The following is a 10,638-nucleotide window of genomic DNA, read 5'->3' as shown; positions in this document are numbered from 1 at the left end:
GGCAACACAAAATTGAAGAACTGCTGGGATCGCTTGTGGCAGCTTACACTGCCCACCTCTTGCTGGCCTGCCATAGTCTTCCTCAGCTGGAGGAGAAAAGGGCTGCTGATCCTCTGCACAGCAGACTTCTTTGAAGGTCTCCCTTCACGTCTAATCATCCCTTGGTTTCTGACCACATCTGCTGATTGACCTTTATCAGCTTCTCAGAGCACGGAAGTATCAGCGGCTTGCACCGAAGAGCCAGGCAAGATCAGTTCAATTTAGACTAGCCCAGGCCCCACAGGTGTTAAACTCTGTTTGGAAAGGTGATGATGAGTTCCTGACTGCGTCACTAGGAGTACCTGTGGAGGAGTCACGGCTTTCTTCCGAGTCTCGTAAAACCCCAAGCAGCTGCAGGTACTGCTGTTGGGTAATTGCATGCTTTAAACGGAGGCTGTCGGAGAAAGGCTTTCAGCTGCAGTTGCAAGGGCCTTTCATGTGTCATCTCTGGGAAGACGTACAATAGAAACACATTTTAATCTCTCTCCAGGGCTCATGATTCTGGCTGCCACCTTCTTTAGGCAGAAGGTCTAGCAAAATGTTCCTTTGACAGAGTTTGTGAAAGGTCTGGCATAAACTGGACTTGTCTGCGGCAGGGCTGAGACCACTGTGAGCCTGAAGAGCAGGGTCCTGTTTCAGCTTTGTTTCTCAGAAATTCACAAGCAGTTCACTCCACCGGAAGGTTCTTCAGCTAACCCTGCCTCTTGCACATGGAGTCCTATCATATCCCAAGGATTTCCAGCTCTGGGATTTTTTCCTTTTCTCTCTCTCTCTTTTTCCTTTAAATAGCATGATATTTGGTACTGCATTCATACATGTTGCTTTTGGTGATAGAAAATATATAGACTTGATCTGTCCTTTGTGCCACCTGAACTACAAATCATGGGAAACCAAAGCAGGTGTCTGTGCTAGCTCCTGCGCATGAATGACACTTTTCCCTGCAGCACTGATGTCTGATACTGTTTGTCATGTTCCTGCTGCTTTGATTTCAGACATCAAGTTGCAGGGATCCCACACCAGTCTCTTCTTCCTGGTCGTAAATATGCCCTTGGTTCTTATTAGCATTGCAGAAGCAAACTCACTGCACGAGGATGCTCTGGAAATACTTAGCAAAACCTGTTTAACTTACAGCTAAATAAGACATATATTACAGGACCTTGAGGAGAATTACTTTTCTTTCTTCCTTTGAGGAACTCTCTCACATCCCCTGCCAGTGTTTGTGCTTATAAGTACTATTTGCTATCGGAAGACCAGTCTTAAAGGCTCCCAGTGGTATTCCATTTTTACCAGTCCTTTCCACATCAGAGATGTCATATGAAGTCCCTTGATCTGCCCAGTCTTAAGTGACCTTCCAGCCATCAGATCTGCTTTCTGGGACAAACCCGAGGTTTCCTCTTGCAGTGAAACGAAACCTAATGTTTAAGTCCTAAATAAAGGACTGTGGATAAAGAACATTGCTGGGTTAAAAACATACATTTAGGGAAAAAACAAAGGATTCCAAAATAAAGGAACATTATCCTGACTAAATTCTGTAATCACGGCAGTTACAAACTATATTCACTGTCAATTCGAAAACATTATTTTTATGAACTTTGATTACAAGGGAAGCTACCTCCACAGCGAGTGTTCATCTCATTGCGTTCTCTAAAAGGCTTAATTAAAAAGCCTGAGCTCGCAGGACCATTATTTCAGAAAATCAGTATATTAACTCATCCTGGAAACTCGTATTTCTGTTTCTCTTAAGCATTGCTCACTCTTGGAGGAAGGGCGAGAGTCAGGACGTGTTCTTCGGGCCACCATGATTGCAGTGCTGCCATCATTATTCGTGCTCTCCAGCATCCTGTCACTGATTCCCTGCTCCCGAGTCATCTGCTGATGCACTATCACTTCAACTTAGACAACAGGAATGAAAAAGGGGAGCTGGATGCAAAATGCCATCTTGAAAGGAAGTGTGCTCCGGTGGCAGAGCTCACGTGAGAGAAGCTCAGGCAATGAGACTGTGTAACAGAGAGCTTCTCAGCATAAGGTTCTCATCAGAGGGGGCCCACCCACCATCCTGCTTTGGTGTCGGTCCTGGGTGCTTCTGGGAACAGCACTGCAGCGGTCAGTGCAGTAACATTGCTACACAGTTAATGATTTGGATGTGGCTATGATGACAGGAAGGTCTTTGTGAAAATGTTGGAATATTGAGGGGTTACATCCTGAGTTTCTGATCTTGTTCCTCCACGGTCTTTACCGAGGCAAGCTGCTGTTAAGAGTGTAGGAACAGCCCGAGTACAGACAGATCAGAGATCTCCTAGCAGGCACCAAGGTTTGTACTTCTGAAGAGGATGGAGAGGATTTTGGCATCTGAAATGTAACTAACTTCTCTCAATTAAAATCCTTTCTAGGTATCACCATGGCAACCTCTGTCTGTAATGAGCCTCATGTATTTATGTGGCTGCTTGATTCTCCCTTTGCCAACACAGAAGCATGAACTCTCCCTTGTTATTAATTTGCTTCCCAACTCGCACTGTAGGAGCCAACCTCTTGGCTAGTCCCAAAGCAAATAGAGGATCTCCTGCCGTCAGGGAAGAACTGAAGTCAGGATATATTTCCCAGTCTCTTTTGTAGATGCCTGGACCCTGGCTGGAATGCATCTAGCTAGCAAAGTCAATTGGGCACTGAGTACTAAACAACACTGGAGGAAAACTCCCCTACTGAAGCTTGTAGAAAGAGCCATATGAATGTGGCAGCTGGTACTGCAGAGTAAGAGTACTGGAGAGAGTCAAGGGACTCTGTGTAGCTGGGAAAAGGAAGGAGAGATTTACTACTTTGAAACTGAAATCTTGCTTTTTTTGAGGTTTGAGAAGGAACTTGAAAAATTGTAATTGTCAGAGCAAACAAAAAAACTCAAGAGAACTCAGATGCTTTAGTTCTAGACCCAGATCACTGTGCCATGCAAGCCCTACTGCAGTGAGCTTAGGAGGAAAAGAGGCAGACTGCATTCCCAGTCTAGGTAGAAAGGGGTGAAAATCTGTAGTCTTTCAGATGTGGATGGTTTGTTCAGTAACTCCATTTTTCTACCCCCAGGCCAACCTCTGGGACACCGCAGGCTCAGCCTGAAGCCGGTTCCAAAACTGCCTAACATGGAAGCATTTCTCAGGGAGGCTCTTGTGAAGGTGAAGAAGCAGGCCCAGGGATGCCTAGCTCCAGAGCTGTGCTTCCAGGCAGTCAAAGCTGCCACAGAGCAGCCCTTTGCAGACGGAGTCCGGAAAGAGCAAGAGCTGTTTAGGATCCTGATGACTTCAGGCCAGGCCCCAGCACTGCAGTACGCTTTCTTCGCAGAGAGAGCCGTGCAGAAGTGGACAACACCCAGGGGAGCTTCATGGAAAAGTGCTTCCCCACAGCCCATCCACAAAGCAGCTGTGATAGGTAAGGGAATGAAAAAGCTGTTGTGGTTGCCGACTGCGCAGCTATCGGCAGAGCTGAAGGGGAGTGGAATGACTATAACCGGGCTTTACTCGTGGCAGAAGGCTGAAGTGGGATTCCCTAGCAGTCTCTTGCCAAAGTCACTGGTACCCACCACAGGCAAAGATACCCCACACCCACAGGTGACACGCAAGGAGAGAAGTTGTCACTGCATTGGTAAGCTCAAAAACTCAGACGGCAAGTCACACCCCACTAGGTTGTTACTTGCTGCTGCTTCTTTCTTTGGAAGAATACCTTCCTCTCAGCTCGGAGTCAGCCTCATCTGCGGACAAGCAGTGCGTTCCCGGTTAAATGCTGCTCTGTTGAGCCCTGGCTTTGTTTCGTGTTTTAAGCAGGTTTGCATGAAATACTCCTCCTCCTCCTGGCCTAGTTCTGTACTGCAGGTGCGTGTGCACAGAGTCACTCAGGGATGTAGTAATACAAAAATGTTTTGACAGCTGTATTTTAAGAAGATTTCATCTCACTGGGATCCACTCCTGCCATTTTGTAGCCCAGCAAGATAATGCTTTCATTAATTTTTTTTATAAGAGCAATTTAAATAAAACATTTGATGCACTGCTGAGATTTTTTTTTAGAAGTATCTTTCAGCTCTGTCTGTTGATAGTAGCACTTAAATGGTTAGACAGGTAATGGAGCACTTGGAAAACATCCATTCTGATTCAGAGAACTCACCTAACCAGACAGTGCTTTTTCCTGGGTGCTTCTCAGGCCTCTTGTGCTCTGCAGTGAGCTCTCCAAAGGTTCATTTCAAGCCATAGAAACACTTTTTTTTTTTTTTAAGATCCCCTCTCTTTGTTAGCTGTCATGCCATATTCTTAAAGAAATAGTGATCCTCCTTGTGAGGAGGATCCACGGCTGTTGTAATGTTCAGGTAAGGAGCCGTGAATTATTGCTGAGTCCATCATGGGACTGGATGAGCACAGTACTTCGGACACACGCAATCCCAGACAGGTCAGTCCTGCAATGTAGGCTTGCACTGAAGTTTTGCAGGGAAAGATCAGGTGACTAGCGTGGGCATTCTTTGCTCCATACCCGTAAATCATACTGGTAAATCAATAATGCATTTGCAAATTCCCAATCACAATGACAGTTTAGCCAGAAGGGCTGTTTAGATCTGATCTGCTTATTTTGGTGCTGTAACTGAGCTGGAGGGAATTCTAAGGACAAATACAATCTCTGTTTGAAAGTTTTGAGTAGAAGCATTCTGCATTTTATTTCCAAACCTAACTGGCTAGGCGACGTCTCCTGTCCATCGTATTAAGTATTTGCACCTCATCTCCAGACAGGTTTCTGAATTCTGGCCTGAAATTGCCCCAACATCTACCCCTAGGTTTCAGTGTTTACATAGCTGGTTACAGACAAGGCTCAAGGTAACCCATACTTTTTTGGAGAATAACCAGTGCTTTGGTACTTTGGCTGCAGAGCACAGTCTGTCACACCCTGGTCATTTTCATGACTCTCAACTTCCCCGAATTTTCCAACTCTCCATAAAGCACACGCAGCTGAAGGAGCAGAAGTGTTCCAGGAGTAATTATGCTAAGACCAAGTACCAAGATGTTTCTTCCTTGCTCCTACTTAGCATGCCTGAGGTAACAGCCAACTTTCATATTAGCCACATTCAACACGTCCTGTAAATTAATTACTGGCAGGGAGCAGCTGCCCCCACCAGTGATGGGGAGCCAATGGCAATAACACCTTTCAGGGGACAGAACCACAGAATCTTTGAGGCAAGTCCCCGCTGAATAACCCCCTGCTGAAGCAGTCACCAGTTAGTTGCACATTAACATGTCCAGACAGCTTTTGAATAACTCCAAGCATGAAGACTCTACAGCTGTGCTGGGCAACCTGTGACAGTGCTCAGTCATCCCCACAGTAAGGAAAGTGTTTTCTTATATTCTGATGGAACCTCCCGTGTTTCAGTTTGTGCTCATTGACTCTGGTCCTGTCACTGGAGGCCACTGAAAAGAGTCTGGCTCCATCTTCTTTATACCTTCCCCAAGGTATTTATGTACATTGGTGAGATCCCCTCAAGCCTTCTTCAGGCTGGAGTCACAGCTCTCTCAGCTTTTCCTTACGAGACACACTCCAGTCTCTTAATCATCTTACCAGCCCTTCGCTGCACTCAATCCAATGGCTCCATACCCACCTTGTACTGGGGAGTCTAGACTGGACACGGTACTGGTCAATCATCTCACCAGTGCTAAGTAGAGGGGAAGGATCGCCTCCCTCAACTTACTAGCAAGACTCCTCCTAATGCAGCCCAAAATGCCAATAGCCTTTGCCACAAGGTCATATTGCTGCTCGCAGTCAATGTGGTGCCCACCAGGACCCCCAGATCCTTTTCTGCAGTTCTGCTTTTCAGCCAGTCAGCTCCCTGGGTATACTGGTGCATAGGACTGCTCCTCCCCAGGCCTTTGCACTTCCACTTGCTGAACTTCATGAAGCTCCTATCAACTCATTTCTCCCTCTGGATGGCACACAACCCACTGCTGCATCAATTATTTACCATACCTGAGCAAGGCAAGCAGGGCAGACCCAGAGACCATGCCCAGGATCTACTAGAAGTAGAGATGATCAAGCAAAGTTCACATGATGATGCAGTTCCAAGGTAAAGTTGGGAAGTCAACCTGCAGGCTGAGATCTGGATCGACAGTGTCCATAGCCTAGCCCAGCCACTGTAAGATTCCAGAACTCCCCCAACATAGCTTAGAAAGGGACTAACAGCCCAGGGCTGAGCTTAAATGGGGCTCCAGGGCCCATGAGTATTGCGTGTGGGTGGAGGCTCCAGGTGTCCTTGCTCAGGGTCATTAAAGGTTATCAGTGCACTCAGGTCCTTCACGCCAAGGCTCCTGATGCCTTTTCTGAATCACTGCTTCTATCAGTACAGCCCCCATGGCCCACAGTTACAGCCTGCTTTGTTTATGCTAGTTGATAAGTGACATCTCCTGTTTTGGAAGTTACTGATCACCTCCTTTCAACTCTGAATCCCACACCCTACTAAGTGCCGCTGCTTTCCATCACTTCTTTCTGTAACCCCACTGTGCTTTTTCTCCTTCCTCTGGAAGGTTTTCCTCCTGTTTTGCTTTTTGAGATCAGTGGAATTGCAAGTCTGTTTGTTAGAGACAGGCACAGAACATGCCAACACAACTGTATTTTTTGTGTCAGGCCTCTGTTACAAAAAGTCATTCTCCAGCCGGTACCATGCCGTACAGTATCTCATAATTTCAGTTCTTGATCCTGAGTACATTCTTGCAGCACCAAAAATCAAAACCTTAGGGATGATTTTTGAGGGACTGACACTTATTAAAATAGTGCTGTTCATCCATCTAAGTACTGAGGTGATCCAGGGCTCCCTATGTTTACTGCAGAGAGTAGGGCAGTCAGAGCAAGATGTTGCATCCGTTTTGGATGGTCCAAAATGATGCAGACCCCATTTTCCACTAGACAGTGCTGTGCGGTTTCACATGCTAAAACCATGTTGCGTTATGCTGCTGTCCATCTCCTGTGGCTGCGGTGGTGGCTCTCACCAACTGCCTTTGTCTGCAGTTTGCTTGCTGACCGACTGATAAGCAGGTCACAGCCAGCTATGTGGGACACCTCCTGCTCTTGGCCTAGCTGGCCTTGGCTGTCTTCAGCCACATGCAGTGTCACCTATTTCATTTGTTTCTACTTGTTCTGATCTCCTGGCTCCTGCCTTTTTCCACTTTTTCTGGTTCCTTGTCACCCAGAAAAAGAGTTCTCTGACCCTTCTGCAGTCTCCCCATAGCTCTTTGGTTGCCTTGAGGTTCACATTATTTCTGCTTGAAGTTCATACCCTGAACCAGAGAAAGCAGCAGCTCCATTCTGCAGTAGTCCACCACCGCCAGTTGCTCATTGTTGGTCTTAACAGGAAAACTGGAACCGCCGTTGCATATTCCTACCAATCTATAAAGTATTATTTCCACTGCCTGGCATTTTAAAATCCAAATATTCATTACAGTTCAGAATATTTTCCACTGATCTGTATTTCTTTAGTGTGTGAGACTGTACATGAGTTGCTTTGTACATGTTTTGAGTTTATTTGGTTTGAAATTTGTTTTAAAGTCCTTTGATTAATTTTGCATGATTTTTCATGTTCTAAGTACCTCATGTGACAGATCAATAATTAACAGTCATTATTCACTCAGCTCACCCAGCAAATGGATTTGTCATATCCATATTTGGCCTGAAATTACGTGGGTTCATGTGTAGTTCTATTTATATGTCAAAGCTACATTTCACAGCAAAAGACCACAAGCAAGATGGCCAGATACTGCTCTTTTTCCTGAAGCAGATTTTAGTCTTCGTTTGAAAGATGAGCCTTGGGTGTGAAAGATAATAAACCCAGCTCTGAAAATTGACCCATGGGGAAGATAAGACTATAAGGGTTTTCTCATGGTTTGGGGGACCACTGTTGAGGAAGAAAACAGGACAGAGAGTAGAAATTCTGGAGTAGTTCCTAGCCGTGTTTTGGTCTGTGTGATGTGAGCTGAGCACGCAACATTTCCCTTTCCCTCTCTTCTACAGCCCTCTGCACGTCAGGGCCAATGATTCCCTACCTGTCTTTTTCTGCTCTAATAGATTCTTCGCCAAGATCGTTCGGCTTTATAAAATTGAAAAATGGGAGTCCTCAGAAATGCTTCTGTCCCTGATAGTTAGCCAAATCTCTCCTTAGTTTTATAGCCCAATTTTAGCAAATATTTCCAGAGGAGTCCTGTTGCGCAAGCTCTAATGTAACAAAACCCTTGGGGCTTTCATTACTCTTTCTGCCAGCTTCATTAAACATCACTTCACTGAAGAGTTATGTAGTAGGTTGAGAGACAGCTTTTCTAGGTCAGAAACAAGCTTGCCAAGGTCCTATCTTATCTGTTAGCCCGTTACCTATTCCCTAGAAAGTGAAGTACTACAAGTGTACACCTGTCTGTCGTGGGATGGCTAAAGCCTAGTTGGGAGTACTCATACTACACGTGGACGAAAGCACTCAGGGCAGCCAGCTAACACCGCTGCAGGACTTCCCTTGAAAAGAAGGCTGGAGAGGCCTGTGGAAGAGGTTTTGATTTAGGAAGCAGCAGCACGTTCGTGCTGCAAGTGAACAGCTAATTTCAGCCATGAGACTGAAGCTGGGAGGAACAGAGGCCCCTAAAGCCGAGGATGTGTGCCCATTTCTTCAGCAGGGCTTGGAAACTCTAGGGAGAAACCCCAGGTATCCAGCCTGGAAAGGACAAGGCTTCAAGAAGGAGCGATACTGAACTGCAAACTTCAAGTCTAAGGAGAGCCTTGAGGATGGGGCTGGACTGGGTAGGTGTGCACGAGGTGGTGAGTTAACCCTCCTGCACCGTCTGAGTAGAAAGAAGTTCATGTAGCTCACCAGAGAGAGGGGAAAAGTCTGTCTCTCACTGTACCTGCTGCCACATCCAAGGCTCTGAGTACGGAGCACAGTGGGAGAAGCTATTGGTGTTTGGGTTTTTTCGGTCGGCAAACCGTGGACCCTGAAATACTAAGAACTGATTCATGTTATTCTAGTTTTATTTTCAAATTAGTTTTTAGCAGTACTCGGTTACGAGGTAGCAAATCTAATTTCCTAGAAAGGAACTTCAGGGTGTGCTCGGGATGAAATAGTTTATAAGCAGGTTCCCAGACAGTGATGTCTGTAAAAACCATCTTCTCGTGGCTAAGCAGGGAGTGTTTTAAATATCTTGTGTGTGCACACGCTGAGGGTGGGCAGAACTAAACCAAGGGTGTTTAGCTTCCAGGAAAAACATACTACCTTGTTTGACCTTGGTTGCTGGAACTTGTTTAAATGATGACATAATTTCAGCTCTTCTTTACAAAGCTGCTTTAGACAAATTTTTTAATCCCCTTGTTTCTGTTTATTTGTTTAGCTGACTTTCATTTGTAAACCTGGGATTAAAAAAAATCATTTTTACAGAATTATAACAAACCTGTGCTTTGTCTGATTGTTCCTTTATTTAGAGTATTAATAATCCTCCCATTCAGATGCTTCACACTTTTAAAGCTGGTAAAATTTAAAATAGTAAAAATAAAATAGTAAATAGTAAAAATAGTTTGTAGTAACTTAGTCTGAAAAACCTCCATCATGGGCGAGCAGGATATATTGCATGGGTTGCGCATCACCGGGAATTGTAGCTGTGCGGCTTCATTTAATGTAACAGAGGGCAGAGCTGGTGGAAGGGCTCGGGAGCAGGGAAAGGACCAAGCCAGTAAACTCTACACTAGTATTGCTGGGGCTATGAGTAGCACACTTATGGGTCTTGGAGGGAAAAAATTACAACTTGAATGGCTGCTTAGTTATAGGAATAAGGAGTGGCCTGTGTTGGAGGACTCGGAGAGGTTCTAACTCCTGAGTGATGCTGGTTTCCACAGGTAGAAGGCATGAATCACGTGGTCTGCACACACTGCAGGGAATCCCGCTGGTATTTTGTAAGCTTGGGAGGACTTTAACTTGCCTCTATGCTGCTGCTTCTCAAACGTTTAGGCTCTGGAAGAGAGAATTCGCCTTTCTTTTTCCCAGTTTCCAATTCTTTTCTTCTGTCCACGCTCCACTCATTTGCCACTTGTTATCCTGGAGATACAAAGAAAATGCTACTGTCAAGTATTAATTTTCTGTTTTTCTGTTCATAGTCTCTGATTCTGTCTCACTTCTATCCCTAGGGCTGGGAACAATGGGCCGAGGCATTGTGACTTCTCTGGTTAAGGCCAACATACCTGTGGTAGCCCTGGAGCAGGATCTGGAGTGTCTGAACACGGGAAGAAAAGCCGTGATGCTCCTTTTGGAACGTGAGGCTCTGAAAATGGAGCAGGGTGCCCAAGCCCTGGATTTCCATAACCCTGCGCGTCTCCAGTTCGCCACGGACTTTGATGTGTTGCATGATGTTGATCTAGTCATTGAGGCTGTGTTTGAGAACATGGCACTAAAGAAGGAAATATTCCATAAGCTATCAAGAATCTGCAAGCCAGGGGCCTTTCTGTGTACAAACACATCAGCCCTGAACATCGACGAAATAGCTTCTGCCACGAGCCGCCCACAGCAGGTCATTGGCACACACTTCTTCTCCCCTGCTCATGTGATGAGGCTGTTAGAAATAGTCT

General features: G+C 45.6%; 1 protein-coding gene across 1 annotated transcript in view; it reads left to right on the top strand.

Annotated features, from left to right (window-relative positions):
- Positions 1-10,638, top strand: part of EHHADH (enoyl-CoA, hydratase/3-hydroxyacyl CoA dehydrogenase) — a gene marked incomplete at its 5' end in the record, with an annotated part of 17,807 nt that overhangs the window by 6,117 nt on the left and 1,052 nt on the right. Inside the window, 2 exons of the mRNA XM_010138566.1 lie at positions 3,112-3,453; positions 10,201-10,636. Of these exons, the coding sequence (XP_010136868.1) occupies positions 3,112-3,453; positions 10,201-10,636 (778 nt within the window). The remainder of the gene's footprint in view (positions 1-3,111; positions 3,454-10,200; positions 10,637-10,638) is intronic.

The sequence above is a fragment of the Buceros rhinoceros genome, unplaced genomic scaffold (genome assembly GCF_000710305.1).
Source record: "Buceros rhinoceros silvestris isolate BGI_N320 unplaced genomic scaffold, ASM71030v1 scaffold18446, whole genome shotgun sequence".
Taxonomy (NCBI): Eukaryota; Metazoa; Chordata; class Aves; order Bucerotiformes; family Bucerotidae; genus Buceros; species Buceros rhinoceros.
The sequence above is the reverse complement of the archived record's forward strand: the minus strand, read 5'-3'. Positions and strand labels throughout refer to the sequence as shown.